At 42.8% G+C, this 25609-nt stretch overlaps 1 protein-coding gene across 6 annotated transcripts in view; it reads left to right on the plus strand.

Moving 5' to 3' along the window:
- The first annotated feature begins 7779 nt into the window (after positions 1-7779).
- The window catches only part of OSBPL1A (oxysterol binding protein like 1A), a 208648-nt gene continuing 190818 nt past the window's right edge, over positions 7780-25609 (plus strand). The window contains exons 1-3 of one of the 6 annotated variants that reach the window (XM_029219679.1): positions 7799-7964; positions 16602-16778; positions 19692-19814. In XM_029219679.1, coding sequence (XP_029075512.1) covers positions 19694-19814 — 121 coding nt within the window. In that variant the 5' untranslated portion in view covers positions 7799-7964; positions 16602-16778; positions 19692-19693. Of the gene's footprint in view, positions 7965-9920; positions 9942-16522; positions 16779-19691; positions 19815-25609 lie in introns of those variants that run through there. The other 5 variants (XM_029219688.1, XM_029219714.1, XM_029219694.1 and 2 more) reach the window with 5 other exon arrangements.

The raw sequence follows: 25609 nt of genomic DNA on the forward strand, positions 1-25609 counted from the left end.
GAGAGGTAAAGTTTAGGGCAGAACTTGCAACATTCAAGGGAAGAGCATTCTCAGGAGGAGGGAAGGGGTCACTGGTGTCAAATATGGCCAAAGGTCAATTAAAGTTAGGACTTGTGGGCTTCCCTGGTGGCGCAGTGGTTGAGAGTCCGCCTGCCGATGCAGGGGATATGGGTTCGTGTCCCGGTCCGGGAAGATGCCACATGCCGCGGAGCGGCTGGGCCCGTGAGCCATGGCCGCTGAGCCTGCGCGTCCGAAGCCTGTGCTCCGCAACGGGAGAGGCCACAACAGTGAGAGGCCCGCGTACCGCAAAAAAAAAAGTTAGGACTTGTAAGGGTTCATTGGATTTTGCAATATGGAGGCCTTTGGTGTCCACAGGGAGCAGGTTCAATGGAGTAGTGGGAGCAGAAACTGAGTACAGAGAGCAGAGGAGATGGAGAGCCAGCGGAGACCATGCTTTCAAGCAGTTTAACTCTGAAGGAGGAGGGAGACGGTACCACTCTCTGGCAGGAGGGTTTTTAAAAGATGGCAGTGATTAGAGAACCCTTGCGGAATGGGTACATCGTGAGAGCACTGGAAGATCTAGAAGAGGTTGATGGAGTGAGGTTGCCGAGGAGGAGGGATTGGCAACACGGCACGGGAGGGCTCTGGCCTTAGACGGGAGGGGTACCTCTTCCATTTTAACAGAAGAGGAAAAGTAAGAAGGGTGCAGGTAAGCCTGCTGGTTTGGTGGTCAGAAGTTTGCGGGGTGCTCAACTAATGGTTTTTGTGTCCTTGGTAAAGTAGGAGGCAAAGTCATCTGCTGAGGGTGTGCCAGGGAGCTGGTGGGGCGAGGAATTTGAGGAGAAAAGTGCGGTGAAGAACAGGAAACAAAGCTCAGTCCTGGGCCTCATCTTCTTGCTCTGTTCTTCTTTCTCCCTAGGCCATCTCCTGCAATGCTCATCGCTTCACGTCCCCTCGACACAGATGGTCACAAATGTAGCTCTCTAGTCCAGACCTCACCTCTGAGCTCTCAACCCTCTGTCACCTCCGCTTGTCTCTCTCAAAGCTCCTTCCACTACCTGCCCCTCCAGCTTCCGCTCAGGACGGAGGGTTGTTGGGCAGTGCTGAGAATCCAGTCAGTGTTTAGTTTCATGAATTTGCAGTGTGGTCTACACTGTGTAAGGCCCTGTGCTAGCTTTATGTCACCCACCTCGTCTTAGCCGGTTTTGCTCACGTCTCATCTGCTTAACACATCGTTTCCCCAACCATTTCCACACCGTCAAATCCTATCCATCTTAATGGCTTAACTTTAAAAGCCATCTTTCCTGTAAAGTATTCACTGATAGCCCCAGCTCGAAAACAAAATTTTCTTCCTCTTATTCCTCCTTTGTCTGAACTTTGCTTATGGTTCTTACTGTTTTCTATCTCTTTTTAATATACCTGCTGATGTACACGTCTTACATTGCCTCATCTGCATTTACTAAGTTCTTAAATTCCTGAAGGCAAGGCTGTTACCAGAGTCATCTTTTTTTCTCTCAGCCTAAAACAGTGCCTTGCACATGTATCCACTCACAAAATCATGTCAATTACTAAGTTAATATGTATTTACTTACTAATGAAGCCATGGATGGATGACAGATTCTCTCTGCTCTGGTAAGTCCTTACACGTCATCCAATCTTCTTTCTGTTGGTAATCCTACAATGTTATGGATATTTGTGGGTGATTCATAAATCTCTTTCTAGCCCTGAACTCTTGCCCCAAATATACTCTCACGTCTTCAGTTTCTTGCTGCATCTCTCAAGCTTACTATGTTGAAGGTACTCATTTCCCATTTCCTGGTGTCTCCGATCTAAAGCTGAGGCTACACGTAAATGCCAGCACTTCTGTACATCTTCTCTATTCTAGTCCTCACTGATCTCATCTTCCCAAATCCTTTAGAATTTATTTTATTTGTCAGTTTTAGGTGTTATTATGGCTTGTCTTTCTTGTTAATTTTCACTGTATACTTTGCCTTCAAAATTATATTATAAATTTCATGAGGCCAAGAATTTGTATATAAGTGTAATCACTTTTTTTTTTTTTGCTGCATTACCTTCCGCCTTTCACCAATCTCTTTTCTCTCCAATTCTCTATCACTTGACAAAAAATTAGCCACCACCAGAGGGCAGTGGAGAGGCCAAGATAATAAGGATGGAAAAAAGGCAAAGTTTAGTTTAGCAAAGTTGATAGACTAGGTCTAAGATTTCTTTACACTCTTTAGCTCTATAGAAGCAGATGTGATTTGCTTAATCCTGGGTGCTAAAGTTTAAGAGATAAAAGTACAAACTGTGTCAATGCCACGGCCAGCTGGAACGTGAGCACAGGTTGGAGCATCTGGGAATGTAAGCCCAGGAAAGAAAAATCAGAGCAGCTCACACTAGTTTTCTTTAACTTTTTAGAAGAATGGCCTGTGAAAGGCTAATTCAGTTTGTTCTGTTCAGCTTTATATTGACTAACAGGTGAGAGCTGTGTGGAGCTAGCATTTGCCTCTGTAAGAGGAACTTCTAACAGTAATAATGCAGTCAGGGAAAGTGGTTTGAGCTACACTGTGAGGCAGTTATCTGCCGGTTCCAGGAGGTTCTCGGGCTGGGCAAATACCTCTTCAGAATGTGGTTGAGGACAATCTGGCTTTAGGTGTGAAGTTGGGCTTGGTGGTTTCTGCTGACTCTTCCAGATCTAAGATCCAGGAGTCTGGAATCCGTACTTCCAATGCAGGCCTCAGACTGGCCCATCAAATCCCCTCTCTTCGATCTCTGTGACTTCAGTAAGTGGACTAATGTCACACGCTATGGTAACTCACAGAGAGAGTGGGGCCCTTGAGCTGGCTGTATCAGGTGTTGACAGGTGGTTACTCAGGAATGGACAGTGGAGGTTAGGGGGAATCTGGAAAAGAGATGTGTTGTAGAAGTTTCACGAGAGCAAAGAGCTGTAGAGACCTTAAAGGGAGGGGTAGCTGTTGAAAAGGAAGGCCGTATCGACAGGGTTGTTTGTTAGAGATTTGAAGAACGAGAGAGCTGAGAGCAAGAAAGTGGTCGTCATGGTGTGAGTCTCTCTCTGGGTCAAGGAACAGAGAAACACTCAGGTTAACATCAAAGCGATGTTACATCAGGTTACATCACTTTGTTTGCAATACAAAGTGTAGGAATGTATTGCAACAATGTAGATAGATGAAAGCAGAAACATCTGTGCTGCTCTGACAGGTGGTTGAAGATACAGCTGCAGCCAGCAGTTAGCGCCTTCTCAGCCAGGAGCCTCACCCTTTGCTCCCTACACTAGTGTTTCCACACTCCACGTCTCATTCTCTCTGCTCTTGCTTCAGCTATTCCCAATCACCTCTTTTCTGCTCTCCTTCTTGCCAGCCCATGGTTTCTGCTTTCTCTCTGCCTTCACTTCCCTCTCTATGTTTTTCTGCTTCTACCCTGGCTAAACACTGTACTTTGTATACTTCACAGGCAAATGGACCCAGAGAGAATCTAGATGGTTTAATAGTACCCAGGAGAGATCTTTTCTATCGGGCAGAGCATATCTACGGGCCTTTGGTAAGCCTGATAAAAACGTTCCCAGCCCTGCGCCTTCCGCTGAGCCAAGAATCATAGGCTGCGTAAGGAAGCCCTCACTAGGGGACTATGGGCAAGGCAGACTTTCTGAGGCTTCCAAGAAGGGGTAGTGTAATTGTCAGGCACATTGCGTGACCAGACAGTTATGGATGGAAAAGCAGGGGTATATTCATGATGAATAGAGCAAAGGGCTAAAGATGGAGTTGGAAATATTGCCCAAGGAGCCCGTGCCTTATGAGAAAAGCTATAAAGGGAAGGGTTTGATTGAAAAACAAAAAAGAGAATATAATGGGCATTTTTGTGATTGTGGCTGCCCATAATCCATTGCTCTTTCTTCTGGTAATAGCACTGGACCTGGCTAGAATGTGTGTGCTCGCGTGCGTCAGTGGGGAACTACCTCCCCTGTGGAAGGTAAGTCCCCTACATACAAACCTTCAAGCTGCGAACTTTCAAAGATGCGAATGTGCGTTCCATCAATATCAGGCGTGACTGAAATTGCAGCTTGCACTCCGTCTCCTATTGCTGACCATCCTTCAGCTCTACCATCTCCCACCTCCTCTCCCTCCTCCACTCAGTAACTCTTCTTGCCTGTTCACTTGATGCCAGCCCCTGTATGCCACCTGTTGTACTGTACTACCATACTTTTCGAGGTACTGTAGTATATGATTAAAGATGTTTATTTTTGTGTTTGTTTTCTGTGTATTATTTGTGTGAAAAGTATTATAAGCCCATCACAGTACAGTACTATATAGCTGATTGTGTTAGTTGGGTACTTAGGCTAACTTTGTTGGACTTAGGAATAAATTGGACTTATGAACGTGCTCTCAGAATGAAACTCGTTCGTATGTAGGGGACTTACTGTAGTGTTGTGGGATTGTCAGCCAAGGCACCCTGCCCTGTACACCAAAAGGTGTCTGTTTCTCTGTACGTCTCTCTCTCAATTTTGCCTCTTCTGAAGGGGGAAGACAAAAGGATAGGAAAACAAAAATAAATGGAAATTATTCTTTGCCAGCGGTAGCAACCTGGAAAACTTGTAGACTAGTTCCCCCTACCCAGATCCCTGGAAGTGCCCTAGTCCTGTCCTTGCTGGGCCAGATTTTCAGATGTTTTTCTGATACTGTGCAATATATTCCCTGTTTGCTTAAGTTAGCCAGTGTCACCGCTTGTTGCTAGCAATCAAGGAACTACAGATAGAGGGGACCATCCTAAACTTTTTGTGTGGGGACCTAGCAAAATCAATCATTAGTGGAAGGCAGTTGCTTAGACATCTGTGTGTCACACATCTGGGAAAAGAAGGACAGGCACAGAATTAAGTCTAGATAAAAATAATTTAGTATCTGAAAATATACCAACTCATTTCAGTTATTAAATCTGTGTATGGCACAAATGACAAAAAAAATTTAGACAGCTTTTAAGAGATAAAAAACAATGACATCATAGCCTTGATGGTCTTGGGTTAATAATAACTACCAAACACTTAATACGTAGGTTTAGGGGATGGTTAATTTCCAACTCAAATTATTTGGATTTGCCCGATGACATCTGACCTACTTTTCAGCATTCTAGGCAATATTTACCCAAAGCCCTCCCCAAAGTCTCAGTTCATAAAATCCTCCTTTTAATAAGCCTTTAGTGCGCTCCTGCAGCACTTCAAAGTCACACTGGCACCGGGGGGAGTGTTTTTAAAACATACAGTGCATGAAGTGCGTTTTGGGGTGTTTCAGGCTTAAGACAAAACTGCAGGGCCACAAACATTGGGTACTGTAATCTGGAGGGAATCCTATTCTGGAGGGAATCGCTGGGATGTGGGATGGGCAGTAGTAGTTGTGGCCTCCTAAGTTTACCGTCCCGAAACAAGTGAACAAAAGAATCCTAGGTGGGCTTCCCTGGTGGCGCACTGGTTGAGAGTCTGCCTGCTGATGCAGGGGACATGGGTTCGTGCCCCAGTCCGGGAAGATCCCACATGCCGTGGAGCGGCTGGGCACGTGAGCCATGGCCGCTGAGCCTGTGCATCCCGAGCCTGTGCTCTGCAACGGGAGAGGCCACAATAGTGAGAGGCCCGCGTACCGCAGAAAAAAAAAAAAAAAAAAAGAATCCTAGGTGGATCCAGGCAATGGGGAATTCTGTTGAAGCATATTGTGATCTGAAGTTGGTTAACTTTTCAGCTGGGTCAGGCAGGCCCGGGAATGGCAGGGCAAAGGGTTAATTACTCCCAAATCCCTTTTCTATTCATCCAGACCTACCAGTTCTATTCCTACTTCCATGCATTGTAGATAAGAGTGACATAGTAACTTTAACATGCTCCATCTGCAAAGTTAAAATATCTACCTCCTCACAAGCTCAGAAAACAGTTTGGAGAAAATAGTTATTGTTTCCAGATGTTCTGTGTCTCCCACACGTTTCTCAAAATAGAGTATGACACAACTGGGGGCAATATAGTAATTGCTTTCTTGTTCTAGAACAGCACTATCCATTATGGTAGCTGCTAGCCACTTAAATTAAGTAAAATTAAAAATTCAAATCTTTAATCACACTAGCCAAATTTCAAGAGCTCAGTAGGCATATGTGGCCGGTGGCTACTGTATTGGACAAGATAGAATTATGAAACATATCCATCATTGCAGAAAGTCCATTGGATAGTACTGTTCTACAATAAGAATTGTGTTTTTATCTGTACTAGTCAGAAATAAAAATGCCAAAGAGATAACTTTTCCTAAAGATTGTTTATATAAATATCAAAGATATTTCTGTAAAAATATGTACAATGAGTGATCTTACCAAGATCAGAACTTCTTTTATTGGTAGTCATGATGATTACCTCCTGTTACTCTCATCCTCTTATTGGCTAGGATGTGTTTTCATTTACAAACTCAAGAAGAGAGTAGAGTGAATTGAAAAAAATGAGAGTAGTGAATTTAGGCAATTAAATCATGTTAGTGAGAATAAAGGCTTTTGTGGAATCATGTGGAAAATTATTTTGGTAGTCAATTTTTATTTTGGCTGTGAAGATAATTCAGGATCCTTAGAAAATAAGCTCTGAGGTTTCTTCTTTGTGAGGCAAATATGACTGCCTTAGTTACCACACAATTTACAGTTGAAGTATTGTGCTCTTCAAGTGCCCTTTTTTTCTTAATAAAAGATGATGCTAAGCTGGGATATATAAGCAAGGCTGCTTGTGTTCTCCAAAGACATTCTAAGAGATCTGCCACATCATGTATCACACGTAGTGCATCACCAACCGGCCTGTAATAGGTTCTCAATACATGTTTCTAGACTTGACTGCAGATCTACAGTCCCTTAAAAATGATAGCTAAAAAAAAAAGAAAAATGATACCTATTAATTTTCATTACAAAAGAACACGTTCATTAAATACATTGGAAAATACAAGAAAGTTGAAAATTTTTCCCTATGCTCATAATTTCCTTTGTCTTTTTCAGCTATGCATTTTTTATTTTTTTATTTTTTTTATTTTTTATTTTTTTTTTAGCTATGCATTTTTTAAAAGGGTGTAATTACACTAGAGTTTGAACCTTCACATTATAGGCTATGTGTTAACTGCTCTGGCTAGACCTGTTGTGCAAGTCTGAAGAGGTGGACTCTTTATGAAAGATATTTGATGGAGGGAGGAAGTGAAGGAAAATTTGTAAAACCTTCTCTCTTTAAGCATACCTCACTCATATACATCTTAACATGCTTACACCTGTTAGCATTTAGAGACCATTCTTTGACGTGTGAAAAGAGAAACAGGTGCAGCTAATTTACACTGCCTGTTAAGTTCCCATGGGTAAAGTGGTAACCAAAACAGAAAAGAAAAAATCTGGGCAGCTGGGTGATTTATTAGCTTAATAACAAATTTCCAGAGCAGTAACCCAGTATTTACATTTGCTTTGGCTTGGGGGGGCGTGGCTTCGAAGTAGGGTCCATCCATCTTTCGGGTCGGGGCGTGGTGGGAGGAGGGCGAAGGCTCTGCCCTTCCTGGCTGCGGTTGGCAAAGCCTGGAACCATCCTAGGTAGTCTGGGCGGGACTGGAGCGTGCTAAGGGCGGGACGTCCCAGGTCGGGGGCGGGGCCGGGTGCCGAGCGCGCCCCTAAGACCGCGCGCCGGTCACGTGCCGCACGGGTCTGCCGTAAATAATCCGGGCGCGCGCGCGCTCGGGGGGCCGGCCGCGCGGAGGGGCGGCGCCACTTCGCGGAGTGGTGCTTGGCTTCCTTGCGCTTCACCCGGTTCCCGGCGCAGGGATCCCCTAGACCGACGTTCCGTGGGGCCGCGAGTCTTCCGGGGGTGCGAGCCAGGTGATGGCCGCTTCCTGGGCGTGAGGCGGGCAGACGGGGGGCCTGCGGTTGTGGTCCCCACCCCGGGAGCTCTGGGAGCCCGGGTGACAGCGTAGGTCAGTTTCCTAGGCCGGTTCCCCTGCGAACGGTCTCCCCCCTTGCCTGGTGGTGGGGGAGGTCTATCCGCGCGTGGTGGGGGGCGAGGCCGCGTCTCCCGCGCGTTTCCGAGGATGGTCAGGGTCGTGGCCTGGAGATGCCGGGCTTTGAGCCAGAGCTAGGCTTCCACGAAGTCCCTGGCTGCTCCAGCTCTGCGAGGAAGTTAGTTGTACAAGCAGCAAGATGCTGGCATTTGTTGCATTTCCACTTTGGGTGCTAGGACTTTGTCCTGGTGCCACATGCATTCCCTACTAAGTCATTAGCTGCTTGCTTTCTCGGTACTTGGATGTGTGCATTCCAACTTTTAGTTTCCTACTGGCGTGAAGAGGATTGATTCACAGTGGAAGTCACGAGCTGTTCACGTGACCATTCTCACAGTGTACCTCGTGCTCCATTCTACTAGCATGAAAGACTATCAGAGGAATTCAGAAACAGTGTGAAAGATGGCAGCAGCACAAGAGAAACAAGGATTCATTTACCCGGGGGCCCTGCTGATTGGCAGGAGGCGTTGAAAAGGGTTATCCTGATGTAGTTAATATTGGTTTTCAATTGTGAAAGTCTTTGCTTTATGCAGATTGTATTGTGAAGTTGAACTGTTGGCAGACTATGTTAATTTAAACTAGACTGTTGCAAATTTAGCGATTAGGCTTTTGTGGATAGCTGATAACATAATGAAATCAGCTTTAAAATCAGTGATGTGTTTTCCTTGAAAACCTCAGCCGTTGTATTGTAATTGATGCATCTGGATACACCTCTTGACTCAGAATTTGGAAAATACTTTGATTTGTTTTGATGGCTTAGCAATGTTCGTGGTCTGACTCTGAGGCAACGAATTTTTTGCAGCCGGTGTGCCTAGGTGTATTTTCTGAATTCCCCAGCTGAACTTTTAAAGATCTCTGTATTAATTACAGAATAGTTATAAAATTCAACCATTTTTCATCCCCAGGTTCTAAACTAAGGGCTCTATCTCACAATCTATGGGGAGGGGTGGGGGGAGAGGAGAAAACTGTCAGTAACGTACCTTTTAAAATTTATCTTTTTCTTTTCTCTCAGGCCGAGCAACTCTCCCAGCATTGAGCAACTGATATGCAAAATAGGAGTTAACTGCTGAAAGTTGAGTAAATTTATCTGGAGCAGTTGTTGTGTATCAGTGTAGGGTTTTACCAGGGTCTGTTTATCAGATGACACTTCCTAAATATCTCCTTGTTCGTCAGCAGAAATTTGGGTGGGGGGGGGGGCGACTGGCTAACCCTTGTCTCTGGAGGCTGCTCAGCCTTACAGGTATTATTTGCACAGCACTTACACCTGTAATTCAGAGCAGCTAGATGTTATTTCTGTGAAAATTGCTTTCCCACTCTTCCCCCAAAGCAAAGGGAAATGATACTTGTTTAGAACCAGCAACTAGGTAGAAAAATACAGCCAGTTTCTTTTGTGTGATAACATGGTGCAGTGTCTATTTAACAAATTTTTCTTCATGTCGCTTTATTTTACTTAGACATATCTATCATTATAATACCTCAAACTTGACACTTTGACAGTTTCTTATCTCTTGCTAGGAGCTGAGCTTTTGTACATTATGTGTATTCACTGAGAAAAGTAGTCAACAGAAAGTGGAAATCAGCCTAACTCATAACATATGGAGGATAGAGCAAGCACATGTAAGAAATTTGAAGTGGATAAGCCAAGTCTGGTGGTAATTAGAACTTTATTGATTTGTAAATTCTTTCCAGCTCCTAGGAAGAGGACAGGTGTTAGCAGTATAGCCACCAGCTGATACCAATCTCACCAGGATTCGTTAATGACGTGTCAGAAAAGATTCTTGCATTCTGTACAGAATATATTGATGATCATAATGTCATATAAGTATCTTACAGGATGTTCTTGATCCCTAGAAATGTTGGCTTTTTTTCTCCTACCTGACCTCATCCACTAATAAGGTGGGCAAGTATAAGAAATACTTTTTAATGCCTAAAGTAAGAGGATACTAGGTCACTAACTTTTTCTGAGTTGTATTCATCAGCCAGCAAATAGGAAATTACTGTACTATACAGTGAAAGTGGTCTTTAACTGTACAGTTTCCTATCATGTGAGTGGAAAGTAACCACGTTTTTACTTTGTTGTTTAAAGTTTTCCTTTAAAGAGAAACTTCTGGCCGTATGGTGGATAACTGGTCAGTATTATTACACGTTTCTTTAAGCTTGGAAGATAATTTTCAAATGTGAAATAAAATGGGAAACATTTAAGTACATTTTATCTAAAATTTAAGGAATTTTTTCCTTGGAAGGTAACAGTTGATCAGCCTCCTGGTTGGTATTATTATCTAAAACTGTATTTATCTTATTTGTGGACTTCTCTGCCGTTTGCTTCTATGGGCCAAACCTGTTTTGAAACAATAGGTAATAGTTTTTATTAACTATTTATTAACAGTAGAATCTACAAAGTTCAAATTGAAATCAGGGCTGCGTCTGAGGGTTAGTTCTTGTTTGTTAAGCAGATAAAATGTATAGCAACCTAAGGTTTAAACAATTTCATAAAGCAAGGCCATGAAGCTTATTTTGTTTTCAACAGTTTTGTTAAACATTTACATTTTCAACTGAATAAAGGTAAAATAGTAAATAAATAGGCAGCAAGTAGGCTTGTTCTTTTCTTATACCTGTATGGTATCCAAGTCAGTGTGGGTACATAGTGAATAAGAGACAGTAATGTAAATAAGTCGAATATAAAGTAAATAATTTGGTATAGGCATTTTACATTGATTTCAATGGCTTACAAACCCTAGTAAGACATACTACAATTATAGCCAGGTGTCTATCGTTTCTCCTGCAAAAGAGGTGATGTTATTTATCAGGACACAGGGTCCTGTTGAAGTTAGAGAAAAAGTTTCACTGAATTAAAAATTAAGTGATTTTTAATTTAATTTCATATTTTTAAAAAAGGCAAGTGCTTCCTAGAATAGACTTTAAAATTTGCTGTCATTTTCCTTAAATGGCCATGTTTTGGATGTCTCATTTCAGTCAGTACATCTTCTTAAAATGAGGGGATTAAGCTATAATTCAGATTCAGCTTCCTCAGTGCTCATACAGGAACAATAACTAGGATCAGAGACCTTTAATTTTAGAGGCTGAATTGAGTTTTATAAATATATAGCATTAATAATATTTCATCCCTCGATACGAAGTTGTAGATTCTGGTTGTGGCTATTAAAGCCATACCCTTGGCAATCAACTTTGTCTTTGTACTTTTCAGTTTCTTCATCTCTAAAATCAGTCTTAGCTTAAATATGAATCTATCTACCAAAGCTAAATTTCTAAACCAAGAAAAAAATGCATTTAATTATTTGTGTTATCACAAATGTCATAGTTCTATATATACATATTTGTATATGCCTATGTACAAATAGGTATATACACACATACATACATACACTGAGGAATATATGATCACATAAAAGAACTTAATGATTGCTTGCTAGGAACTAATAAGATTGAGAGCAAAACTCTATTTCTATCGCCATGTTTTAACATAGTCACTTTAATTTTTTAATATTTTCCTTATATTAAAAATACAATATTGGCAGGAAAAATATTGGAAGAAGAAAGCGCCATTAAGCAGCTAACTAGTGTACTTCGGAATGCAGTGCTGAGCACACTAGAGATTTTTTTGTTTTAAAGACTTAGTTTGTAAGATATATGTATTCATAAATACTTAATTTTTCTCACTATTCAAATCTCTAGTATACAGTATATTTCAAATATTATTTTAATGTATTAACAAGCGTAAAATCAGTATCTGAGAATTTTAAAAATCATCACAACATATAGTCATAACAAGTTTTGAATAATTAGCTTCCTTTGGCTCTGTTAATAGTACAAAAGCTATTTCTCAATTGTTAGAGCCAAATTTCAGATACTTCCTCTTTTTTTTTTTTTTTTTAATTTTTGGGCCTCACTGCGCGGCACGTGGGATCTTAGTTCCCTGACCAGGGATTGAACCCACGCTCCTTGCAGTGGAGGCGTGAAGTCTTAACGACTGAACCCCCTCATTTTTAAAAAAATAGTGGTAAAATACATATAACATGTTTTTAACCATTTTAAAGTATACTGTGCAGTAGCCATCACCACTATCCATCTCTAGAACTTTCTCACCATCCCAAACTGAAACTCTGTGTCTATTAAGCACTAACTCCCCCTTTTCTCCTCTCCCAGCTTTTAATAACCACCATTCTACTTTTTGGTTGCGTGAATTTGTCTACTCCAAGTATCTTATATTAGTGAAGTCATGTATTTGTCCTTTTGTGTCTGGCTTATTTCACTTAGCATGACGTGTTCAGGGTTCATGATTGTTGTGTCACGTTTCAGAATTTCATTCCTTTTTAAGGCTGAATAATAGTCTGTTGTATGTATATACATTTTGCTCATCCATTCATCCCCCAGTGGACACTTGGGCTGCTTCCACCTCTTGGCTCTTGTGAAGAATGCTCTTGTGATCATGAATGTGCAGGTATCTCTTTCAGCAGTTCCTTCTTTAAATTCTTTTGGGTGTATACTCGGAAGTGGAATTCCTGGATCATATGGTAATTCTATGTTTAAGTTTTTGAGGATTCACCATACTTTCCTGATGTTTTATAATGTCCAGTTAAATATTGCTGTATGTATGATCGAATAAAGTTAGCCTGAGATCTTTGAATTTTAACTCTTCAAACACCTTTAAGAACTCTGTTAAAGGACACATCATTTAATATTCTCAGTGTCTGGTACTCGGGAATTAGCTCTGATTGTTGAACTTCACTGTCTTTGATTTCTCTAGGAATTTTCTACTTTGATTCTGTAGAAATAGTAAAGAAAAGTAGCAGTTCAACTTGTAAAATAGTAGACCTCTGACGGAATTGAATGTTGATTGCCCTTTAAGCTACAAGTTTCAGGGTCTCTGCCAAGATTTCAGAGTTGTTAGGGCCACAGAATTTATCCACTGTAGTGAATGGGGATTTAGTGGCATGGATTATCAAGTATGGGGACCAGTTTAATTAGGTAATATACAGTGTTTACACAACAACAAAACAGAAATTCACTTTCCACAAAATAATTTAGAATTAGAAGCTTGGCTTCCCCAGTGGACCTTGGAGGAGAGGAAACATAAGGCAAAACATAAAGTCTCTAGTCTCCTAGTTTTTGAAGCTCAAAATGTTTTTGACTAGTTATTTCCTCGAAAACATTCTCTTGGCCATTAAAATCTCATTCATTAATCTTAAAAACAGAGTTTGGAATTGCGTGAATGTGAAAAGAGTGGCTGAAAACATCCACAAAGAGTTACTGAAAAATACTATGTGTGCTGATAGGATGTGGCTCAAGTCTAGTCTCATAAGATACCTTAAGGGATTACTTGTCTTTCTTTTGGCTTAAACATCAGAGACAGTGCATTTTGAAATAAGCTCTCATGAGTCCAAAGAAAGTTTTTTAACATCTCTTCAACATTTGAATTCTCTGATTTTTGTATTTTTTCTGAAGTTAACTGTTAACCACAAATTATTTATAAATTAGAGATGTATCAAATTAAAGAAGCAGTGATAGTCCTCAGTAATCCTGGAGTGTATATTTAAAAAAGGTATGATTTTTGGTATGATCTTAATTCATTTCCTGTGGCATATAAGGAAAAAGAACTTCATTTTTTGATCACTGGATAAAGGTGTACCACTTACAATGAACATGTTACTCTTAGGCCTTCCTATCGGTATTGCTTTGTTCTTGAAAAACTAATTCCACGTTCATCCATCTGTCCATTTAATTAATATTTGGTTGCCTGCTCTGTTCTAGGCACCTTGCTGGGTACTAGGGATATAGTGGGGACACATAAGAAATGTGGGACCCTTTTTCCCATTAAGTTTACAGTGTAGTGTAGGGAGAGCCAAAGAAATGACCATATGTGCACCTACAGACTGACATTTGTGGCAAAAATAAGGTGCTGTGAAGGTTTTACAAAGGGGATCTAGTGGAAGTTGGGAGTGGAGATGGCAAGTCAGACCTCTTGAGAAATGTGGATAGTAATTTTTTTGTACAGTTGACTTGTATAACATAAGTTATTGGGAATTCCCTGGTGGTCCAGTGGTTAGGACTCTGCACTTTCACTTCCGTGGCCCCGGTTCAGTCCCTGGTCAGGGAACTAAGATCCTGCAAGCTGCGTAGCATGGCCAAAAAAAAAAAAAAATGTGTGTGTATATATATATATATAAACACATATATATTAATATATATGTTAAAAATATATAATAACATAAAACATAACTTATTCTAATGTAAGGCCTGCTTTTATTCATTAGTGTGTCACCAAAGTTTAGAACAATGCCTGGACCGTGGTCAGCGCTCATTTAAGGGTTTTTTTAATTAATTAATTTTTTTGCGGTACGCGGGCCTCTCACTGTTGTGGCCTCTCCCGTTGCGGAGCGCAGGCTCCGGACGCGCAGGCTCAGCGGCCATGGCTCACGTGCCCAGCCGCTCCGCGGCATGTGGGATCTTCCCGGACCGGGACATGAACCAGTGTCCCCTGCATCGCGGACTCTCAACCACTGCGCCACCAGGGAAGCCCTAAGGGTTTATTGATAGTAACACTGTGATAGTAGAGATAGGGAAAGTGTTGTTGGCCCTGGAGGTGATGGGGAAACTGCAGCTTCTTGTGGATGTCATGTTGGGCACCTTCCTAGCCCAAGCTGGCTACCTAGATGCTGACCTGAGGAATAAAGTTTTGGGTACTATTGATGTATCAAATTCTGAATCTTCAGGTCTGCACAGATGGCAGTGGACTTTTAGTTACAGTGGTTCTTGGATGAAGAAAAAACAATGAATGTTTTTATGTCTTGGTTTGGAACATCTTCTGAGTTTCTTTGCAGCATAGCTGAAAGGAACAGAATGATCATTTTGTTTTACTGTAGTACAGCTATCAAGAAGTTTCCTTTGTCTTTAAATTACAGGTATTTTTGGAGTTGTGCTATTTTGACTGGGTGTTAGAGCCACTAGGAAATTATTTTGTTATAAAATTGTGTTTTTACTGTTTTCTGCTCCTAACATAAAGTAATTTGTTTATGGAAGTACGTTCTAAATGTATATATGATTTTACAAAATTGTTTCTAAAGGGAGATGGGGGAAGTGTCGGCCCACCCCGCAACTCCTACCACTCCTTTCTAAAGTAATAGAAGTTTATAAAGGAAAAGTATTGAAAATGCCTGTTTGCATTTTGGAATTTACCCTCAAGGTCTTGCTTATTTGACTAAGTCCCAGGTGTTACAGTTGGCAAACCTTTAGAGTCTGCTCAGCCTGCAGGTAGAGTAGCTGGTTTTAATGGATGTGGTGGGAAATTGCTTTAAAAAGGAGAGAATGAATTGTTTTAAGAATATTTTTTAATCAGACAGGTGCCTGTGTTAAAATGAGCACATATGGAATTTAGGCATAAAGCAACAAGAGTGTTAATTTTCTGTCTCGGTGAAATTTAGCTGGCCTTGTACCCTTTTTAATTTTCAAACAACCTATTTACCTCTGTTGCCTCTCCCCTCCATGCCCCCCTCCCCATCCTGTCTCATAGTAAGACTCCTCTTGCCTATGAAGATACCTAAGAATCTGTTTATCTTCGTAGGAAATTGGCAGCATCAGACAGGAAGGAGCTCTACCCAGCTCCCCCCCCCCCCCCCCCCCCCCCGGCCTTAGTGTGGTGCTTCCTCTTTTCAAGGCTGATCCTTGCTTGGGCTTTTCATCCATCTACTTCAGGCTCCTCTAGGATCTTTTTCATCTCTCTTCCCTCCTTCCTCCTGTCTTTCAAGCTTTTCCTCTCTTCTGGCTCTTGCCCCACAACCTACGAACGTGCCCAGGTATCTAATATCCGAAAACTGAAGCTATCCCCAGCCCTTCGAAACAGAGTTGCTTTCAAGGAATCTGCTGTACTCTCTCCCCATCATCCCACTTTCACTCCTCAATTTACCCACATCTATTTGCCTCTGTCATTTCTACTTAAAATATTCTTGAGCTCATCAGTGGCCTAGCTGCCAAACCAGTCGGCATTTTCAGGCCTTGTCCCTGCTCTTCCTTTGACATTTCACACCTATCCAACCCCTTGAAACACTCTCGCCTCTTGGTTTCAGTGCTGTCGCCCTCTCCTGTCCCCCTGTCCATGCTTAGACCTTTCTTGCTGGATCATAGTGACTGGCCGCCTTCACCTTCAGTGTTGGTCTTCTCCCAGTAAGAGGTCTTATTTACCCCTATGATTTTAATGACTACTGACGTGCTGATAACTCCCCCCATTTTAATTCTAGCCTAAACTTTCTTTTTTTTTTTTTTTTTTTTTTGCGGTACGCGGGCCCCTCGCTGCTGTGGCTTCTCCTGTTGTGGACGGAGCACAGGCTCTGGACGCGCAGGCTCAGCGGCCATGGCTCACGGGCCCAGCCGCTCCGCCGCATGTGGGATCTTCCCGGACTGGGGTATGAACCCATGTCCCCTGCATCGGCAGGTGGACTCTCAACCACTGCGCCACCAGGGAAGCCCAAGCCTAAACTTCCTTTTGCTCAGGCTGGTATTAGCTGATTGCTTATTGGACATCTCCCTCTCTGTTTCCCACAGGAATCTCAAACTCACCACGACCAAATGGAATCCCATCTTCAACCAAGATTGTTTCTGGTGTAACGGTTGTCCATCAGGGTTGGAAACCTTCTTCATCCTGCTGGTCTTGGTGACCTCATTTTTCAAGTCCCTGCTTAAATTTCACTTTCTCTGTGATTCCTTCCCATACTAATGCAGGTAAAGGGCTAATCATTCCCTTTGTCCTCTGTACAGCCACCGTCCCTTGTTCATTACTGTACTTGGCACATTTGGTATGATTGTGTGCATGTTTGCCCTGTCTGGGGGACAGGGACTGTATTGTCCATCATCATACCTCCAGTGCCTGTAGCAGTCTCTGTACTGCTGGGTACTCAGCAAACCTTTGAGTAACTCTTAATTCCAATTGCAGCACTAATGAGCAGCTGTCCTGGTTAATATGATATTATAATGAACTGTTTAAGTAGATAATGGATTTAATTTTACCCTCTTCATATTTATTTTACAGAAGTTGAAAAACTTAAAAAAAATTTTTTTTTTCTGTAAACCCAATGTAGTGAGAACATAAACAATTTCTAGTATGTTCTGAAGATACTTACTTCAAATGTTCTTTGATTCATTCTTAAAAAGCAGGAAGAGGGGGCTTCCCTGGTGGCGCAGTGGTTGAGAGTCCGCCTGCCGATGCAGGGGACACGGGTTCATGCCCCGGTCCAGGAAGATCCCACATGCCACGGAGCGGCTGGGCCCGTGAGCCATGGCCTCTGAGCCTGCGCGTCCGGAGCCTGTGCTCCGCAACGGGAGAGGCCACAACAGTGAGAGGCCTGCGTACTGCAAAAAAAAAAAAAAAAAGCAGGAAAATGATATTTCTGTTGTCCTATCTTCAAGTTCACTGATTCTTCTGCCTGCTCAAATCTGCTTTTGAATCCCTCAAGTGAATTTTTCATTTCAGTTATTGTACTTTTCAGCTGCAAAATTTCTTTTTGGTTTCCTTTTAGGCTTTTATTCTCTTAGGACATCTCTTATTTTCTCCACCCCCAGCTAAAGAATACTTTCACCATTGTTCTGTCTAAACAAAATTCAGGGGAAAAATTGTTATTAAAAAAATTTCCTTCTGAAATTCAAGAAAATATAGACATATTTACAATCTAAGAAATTATATGCAATCTAGCCATGCATTATTTTTTTTTTTTGGAGGGCATACCGTGCACTTGTGGGATCTTAGTTCCCCAACCAGGGATTAAACCTGAGCCCTGGGCAGTGAAAGCGTGGAGTCCTAACCACTGGACCACCAGGGAATTCCCTAGGCTTTCTATCTCTTTATTTTAAGTTTGTTCATACATTTTCTTGACTTTCTCCATATATTCATTTAGTTCTTTGAGCATTTTTAAGACATTTTTTGAAGTCTTTGTCTAGAATATCTGCCATCAGTTCTTTTTCAGGGACAGTTTCTGTTGATTTATTTTTTTCCTTTGAAGGGGCCCTGCTTTCCTGTTTTCTTTATATGCCTTGTGATTTTTTTTTTTTTTTGGCTGCTGAAAACTGGACATTTGAATCTAATGTAGTAACTCTAGAAATCAAATACTCCTCTTCCTCGGGGTTTGCTAATTTTTTGTCTTTTTGTTTGTTTCTTTTTGATTGTTGTAGACTGCCTTTCTGCTGAGGGCCAGCCTAAACTTAAGGTTGTCTCATGTCTTTTTTGAGACTTTGGTGGGCATGAACAGTCACATTGTAATTTTCCCCATATATGCAGTTGTTTGTGAATGTCCTAGTCTTTACAAGAGGGAAATTAAGGGGAAATTTAAGCGGGAAAACAGAAAAAAAGAAGAGGGGGGAAAAAGGTTGCTGGCCCTTTAAATCCTCTGGCAGTCCAGGCCACCAGAGAGGCTTGCAGCGAGGGTGCCAGTGCAACAACAATGGCTGCCCACTTCTTTGTCTGCATTTCTGTGGTCAGAAGCAGCAATCAGTGATCAGAGCCTGCCTCCCCAGTATTTGGAGGACAGGGTCCTTTTTGCTGATGGCGGGCTCCAGCAAGCTGCTCCAGAAGCACATGCACAGGTGCCTGCTGAGTGGCTGGAGGTGGGGGTAGGGAGCTGCTACCCCTAAGAGCTGAAATTAACCACATTTAGCTTCCAAGTCTTCCCTGGCAGTTGCAAGCCTTCTGGAGGTTCCAGAGTTCCAAAGAATTGTTAGTTACATCAGACAGAGTCGGCCAGTGCAGTTGTTGTGTAGGTGGGGAGACAGATCCCTGGTATTTGTTCCTTGGCTATCTCCTGGAACCCTCTGTGTATTTTGAAATTATTTCGTCTTGTCAAATTGTTGCCTCTCCCTCTGCAACATATGAAGGATTGTGTGAATGTTATTATAATATATAATATGCATAATATTATTAGTTTACTGGAGTGCACATTTTCTGTTAATTGCAGCATTTGGTGTGTTTAATCTTTTTATTTTTGCTAATCAGGTAGGCAAAAAAATATCATTGTGTTTGATTTATTTGCATTTAACTGATTAGTATGAAAGAAATTTGTATTTTTTCTGGGAATTGCTGTTCATAACGTTTTGACATCAATGCTTTAAATTTGGTTGTAGTCCTTTATAGTTGGCTTGAGGCTTGGGAAGAAAATATGAGAGTTTTTTTGTAAGTATCGTAGCTCCAGGATTCTTATCTGTAATTTATTTTCTCACAAGTTTCTTGCATTGTGTTAATTTACATTTCAGCCTTATGATATTTCTATACAAACCGCTGAATTGCCGTATTTTAACTTTGTATCTGGTTATTGATGTTGTACTAATAACTATTTACAAAATACCTTTCATAGACACAGTCTTACAACAGGTCATGAGGTTGATTGTATTTTGCAGGTGCGGAAACGGAAGCTTTGAGAGAGTAAGAAACTTGCCCAGATGTCCAGTGCACTTTTTCAGTAATAATACAAAGGGCACGGAGTCTCAAGGTCAAGTTTTGGCCCTGCAGCTGATTCATTTAATCAGTTCTTGTGTCTATCTTATTAGCTGCAGAATGAAGACGATTTTTTCCCTTTTATCTGTTAGATAATATCCAAAAGCTAATATATGTTCTTCGATAATAGCAGTGTTATTATTTTTTAAATCTAGAAATGAGCACAGAAGCAGAGCAACAGCTTCTCCATCATGCCAGAAACGGCAACGCTGAAGAAGTAAGACAGTTATTGGAAACCATGGAAAGGAATGAAGTAACTGCTGACATTAACTGCAAAGGTAACCTTTGAATGGATTTTTTAGCTTTTTCTTAGGAGTATGTACTACTTTATCATTTATTTAGCACTAATCTTTCTGAACTAGAAATAAATTTTCATCTCTTATCCTAGGAAGAACCCCCATAAGAGTGGATACTCTCCTTCTCCCCTCTAAGTCAGAGAAATTGAGATCCAGTCTTAATATTGTCATGGGTCCTAAACCTTATGAACTACAAGGGTGACCCCCGAGTCCACAGGATGCATGCTATGATAATTTCTTTTTCTCGAAGACGTTGTAGGCGAAGCGTGTGAAGTACCTTAGAAATATTGTCAGACAGGATCGTACCCTCACTGAGATTAGTAGATTACTAGCTCAAACTAGTCTGCATTGCACAATATGTACAGAATATGGAAGCTATGAAGTGCAGGGTGTTAGGGAACATATAAGAAGTATGTAACTGGAACTCGAAGGATTAGCTTCTTGGAGGAAATTATTCTAAGGTGATATATGAAGAGTACGTAGACTTAACCAAGTAAAAATAGAGAAGAAAGGGGGTCAAGGCAGAAGAAACGTCATATGCCAAGGTCCTGAGGTGAGAAGCAGCCCAGATGGCAAGGGCTTTTGCAGGCAGGAGGGGTGAGGGATAAGGCTAGGTGGGTAGGTAGCAGCCAAATCACAATGTGCTTTGTGTAGCAAGGTTACAAGTATATTAAACTCAGGGGTGCAGAGAAATAGGCTTTATTTTCTAAATTGGCTCTGATATTTCAACAAGCGCCTTCTCATTTTGGGAGTTTGGAGGACTAAATATAAGTCTTTGGGTCCCTCCATTTCAGTAGCTTTTTTGATAAATGATTGGCCTCCCAGAGCCTCTCACCTGTGTCTTCCCCCATCTCACCTGAGGTGGCCTGTAAATGTAAAGGAGAGCCTTGTTCTGTGTGGACGGGCTTTGGTTCCTTGGTAACCTGTCTTCCTAGTGCCCCTGAAGCATTTGTAGCTGAAGTAAAACTCAGAGTCAAATGCAGGGTTTTCATAAGCACAGGTGGTGCTCCTTGGCTGTGTTGGGAGTCTCATCCTGGCTCTTGTTGGCTTTGTGTCACCCTGAACCTCTCATGTCTCCCTGTGGCACGTGGCCTAGGCTTGCTGGTTCACCTCGGCCACACTCCTGTGGGTGTGACCTTGGGGGTGTTGAGTGACCCATGGGGGCTCGGAGCAGCTCTAGGCAGACAACATTTGGCCTTCCCGCTGCCTGCACTACTGAGTTTACTTTGACGTGGCCACCGTGCAGGTTGGTGCTAGGCTAGGTGGCCTGGTAGGGGACCTTTTCCTGGCATCCTACATGCCACTGCCTGTTCTCAGTGTGCCCTCGACTTATCTCACTCTCCGGGCTTAGAATCAGGAGCCACATGCCCCGTTTTACGTCTTTTCCTCTCCCACAGCCCTCTGTCACTGATGGGTATTTTGTTCTGCTGTGTCACATTCTCCTGTCATAGAGCAGCAAACTTCATGGCCTCACCCTCCGTGTGGAAGGAGTATTATCTTTGTAGCAGTGAAGAAACCACGCTCTGAGTTGTCCAGAAATTACAGTCTGAGTCGGTTCTTGGAATGCTAAAGGAATTCTAAAAACCCTTCTCATCCTTCAACAGAAACCTCGTTCTTAATCTTTACCTCGGGATTCTGTTTTGAATGCCAGAAACATGCCTGGTTTGATGATCTTCAGCAATCCTTTACTTTCTACCAACCACCGCGCCTCACCCATGGTTGCCTCAGGCTAGTTAGTGGAGAGTCACCTACTTGGAAATGTAAAACTGAGAGACAGATGTTACTGCTTTTTCAAAATTTCACCCTCATTATACCTGTCAGTCAGACTTGTCTTAAGGGCAATTTGAAGGGTTTATGTAGAGGAACAACGTAATCAGGTGATGTGAGTTCACCCCACAGAAGTGAGTGGGGAGGGCTGGGGCTGGGTGTGTGAGTGTCTCCACATGGGAATCACTGTGCCTGGCATTTCTTGGTTTTCTTTTCTATCTCATTTTGTTTTTCCAAACCCTGAGAAATTGAGAAAATGGTAAAGTGTAGTATAATTCTTCTGCAAGAATTAAAGCTCAACAATCAACATAGAGATGTTACTGGTTGGGAGGAATCCACTAATGTCAAGTTTAAGGGAGAGAGGGAAGCGCTGACGTGCATTTGAAGGTTAAGGTCAACACTTCTAGGCTAGGGGCACAAAGGAAGAGCTAATTGGGCAGTTTGGCTTGTAGCTGTTGCTGTTATGAGTGTGTGTTCATGGTCCCATCTGTTGCTAATGGCGAGACATTCTTGCAAATGAAATAAATACTAATATGTTTATACGCATAGCATGCTTTGTATAAATTCTATGAGTGATCTAAAAGATAAGTTTTTGAAAGCAAAATAAGAGCTTATTTTGGCAACATCAACACATGATTTTTTTTTTTTTTTTTGTGGTACGCGGGCCTCTCACTGTTGTGGCCTCTCCCGTTGCACAGCACAGGCTCCAGACGCGCAGGCCCAGCGGCCATGGCCCACGGGCCCAGCCGCTCCGTGGCATGTGGGATCCTCCCAGACCGGGGCACGAACCCGTGTCCCCTGCATTGGCAGGCGGACTCTCAACCACTGTGCCACTAGGGAAGCCCTCAACACATGATTTTGTGTAGTGCTGTCCTGTTGCTTTGCTGGAAGGTCTGCATGGGAAGTTACTTGAGTATTACCTGTAACATCTGCTGGTGTTTCCCAGTGTTTAATATTCAGTATAGGGTACAGTTTTCTGTAAATATTTCTAAACTTGATATTTTTATTGATAAAAAAATTTTGGGTGTCCATAATAAGTTGTAAAGAGTATAAAGGATACTTGGAGCATTATATTTTTATGACTTAATACTCATTTGCTTATTTATTTTTTTATGTAGATACTGATTTGTTGATAGGGGAAAGTATCTCTGCGACATTATTTACCAAAGTGAAATTAAAAAGTAGTTTTAATTATTAAAGATTATCAAGAACTTGTAGAGTATGGCCCTTTTTTTTTTTTTAAACATTTTTACTGGTATTTGGAGTATTTTAAGAATTATTTAGGATTCTGTAAATTGACTCCTTGATTCAGAATCCCATGTGGAAGCACTAGATGGTGAGGAGACCCGTTCAGAAGCAGCAGCTCAGAGGAGACTGTTGTGGTTAAATGGGAGTAGAAGCAATGGGAATGGTGAAAAGTAGGCATAGTTAACATTTAGGAGGTAGAATTGATAGGACTGATTAAGTTGGGCAGGGGTGAAAAGGAGAAAGGCAGACGAGTGGTGCTTATTTCTGACTTGAGAAGAGAGGTGAATAATGGGGCAGTTCATTGTGAAAACGATGTGGGAGGGGGAACAGGTGTTTTTTCTGTGCACATGTGTATGTGTAAGGTAAGTGAGTTCAGCTTTGTACCTCCTGAGCATAAGATATTCTTGTATCGTCCAAATGGAGGTGAATAGTAGAGAGTTGGAAATGGAAATACGGATTTTGAAGTGAAGAGCCTATAAACAAAGCAGTGAGAAAGGGCCAAGAGGTGTCATTATTGGAGATTCTAGTAATGAAGGATAATCAGAGAAAGTGGAGTTTCCACAGAGCCCTGGGAAGAAGTGCAGGGCTGTGGAGGCTCTTGGCCTGGGCTGTCAGATGCCGTCCAGTGACGTGGTGCGCTGGCTGCTGAAAAGTGCCCCTGGGATCCAGTGACACCATTTATTAGTAAAAGTTGAGGACAGTTTGAGTGATGCAGTGGGAAATGAACCTGGTCTGCAGTGGGTGGGTAGCTGATGGGAGGGAACACGAGGTGGGAAGCGTGAAGACTGGGGGCGGGGAGGGGAGGAGCGTGAGGAGGACAAGGGCTGGAGGGCGCCCGGGACCAGAGAGGGGGGGTTGGGTGCCTTTGCTTGTTAGGTGGACAAGATGCAAATCCTCACCTGCTCCTTCCTATTCCCAACTAAAGAGGGAGAGGTTGAAGATGAGGAGGAAAAGGAGTACTTGGGAAGCAGGGGGGCATGGGATCCGGGATCCAGGAAGCGTGATTATTCTGAGGCCTCAGGAGGAAGGATGGGCGCCTGTGGGTAGAGGTATGGGGTGGATTTGGTGCCAGGAAGCCCAGGGAATCCTATGAAAGCTTCTCTTTTCTTTGTGAAGCTAAGAGATCAGATCATTTGCTAAGAGGCAGGTGTCTGGGTAAGAGGCTTGAGGGGAGTGGTGAGGATTGAAATACCTGTGCTGGAACATAGGAGGGACACCTGAACGGCAGTGTGGGAAGGATTGCCGGGCAGCAGTGAAGGCTTTGCTGAAGTATGAGATCCTGACTTTATGGAGCCATGAATCCACAAGGTTTTGTTATTTTTCTTCCACCACTGTTAGCAACCTGGGTGTGGTTATAGAAAAAATTGAGCTAGTGTGTTTATCAGGCTTCGGGGTTTTTCTAGGCTGCTGTGACAAAGATAGGATATTGAGGAAATGTTGAAGTGAGGGACCAAGAAATATATGCTGGATTTACCGAAGGAAGTGAAGATGGTGGGGGTATTTACATAGAGGGAAAGCGATTAAAGAACTGGAGGGTCAGTTCAGTTGAAGAGCAAGTCTGGGGGTTTGCCTGTGTGAGGAAGTGGGAAAGTGGGCACTCTGTGGGAAAGTGGGCTTTCTGTGTTCCTGAGTTCAGACGTGATGATGACATCCAGACTCTGGCCCTGGGGTTGGGTACCCCACGTGGAGCAGAGGCCAGGTTTGCGGGGAAGTGAGGGAAGCTGAGAGTCGGAGACACCAGGATACTGGCTCGTAGTAGTCACCCCTAGGATGGTGGCAGGATTTGCCGCAGGGAGAAAGACTGCTGCCCAGAGTTAACTGGTGAGGGGTGAGCCACTGGAGGCCGGTAGATGGCGGCAGAGAAAGCATTTGCAGGGCGGGTAGCGATGCTTAATGACAGAACCCTCAGAGGAGGGGTTGTAACACGAGAGAGGTCATTGACCAAAGACCACGTTGGGTTTTGACGTGGAAATTCACGTGGCTCTGTGCCATGAGGACCAGTGGGGGTGTGGGAATGGGGGAACCTCCCCCCGAGGGATAAAGGAGAATCATTGTCATCAGGAAGAGCTAGGTTAAGGACAGAGGGTAAAGAGAAATGTTCCATGCAATAGACCATGGCTCTAGGATGTATTGCCTGTGGAATTAGGGGTTCCAGAGGGCACCCATTTGAGAGGGAACAGTTATGGGAGTTTGGTAAGTGGCAAACAGTCACAGGGACACTGTTGGCGGTGACAGTCCCTCTGGGAGCTGTTAGAGCCCTGTTCTGGGTACACTGAGGCTGGTGGCGGGCTTTCTGTTGGCCCCAAACCTGAAATCCAGGAGCCGAGGGCAGCCGTTAACCTCCACCTCCTCCCGGGGAGGGCCGGGCAGCCTGCTGCTGGGCTTCGGGAGACCCTCTAGGGCGGTGGTGGGCTTTCGTGGCTTTCATAGGCTGTATTCTCTCAAGCTTCATTTGGAATTTTGGAGATCTTCTGAAGCTCTCTCAGGTCTAAGCTATAATGCCCTATTTTTTTTTTTCCTAAATTGAATTAATGTAGCTCGTTTTCACCACGCTCAGTTGTTTTATACCTCTCCTCAGCTGGGATCTGACATTTCGTTGCTTTTAATTTGGGTTCTTGTTATCTAGTTGGACTCTCCCATGCTGGTAACACTTATCCTCATTACCTGTGATTTTATCTGAAGTTAAGGCTCCGTTTTCAGTCACCGCCCGCAGCGCCGACAGCTTGCTAAACGCTGCAGGAAAGATTGGTTCCCAGTTCCCC

Source organism: Monodon monoceros, unplaced genomic scaffold (genome assembly GCF_005190385.1).
Source record: "Monodon monoceros isolate NGI ecotype Baffin Bay Population unplaced genomic scaffold, NGI_Narwhal_1 Super_Scaffold_1, whole genome shotgun sequence".
Classification (NCBI taxonomy): Eukaryota; Metazoa; Chordata; class Mammalia; order Artiodactyla; family Monodontidae; genus Monodon; species Monodon monoceros.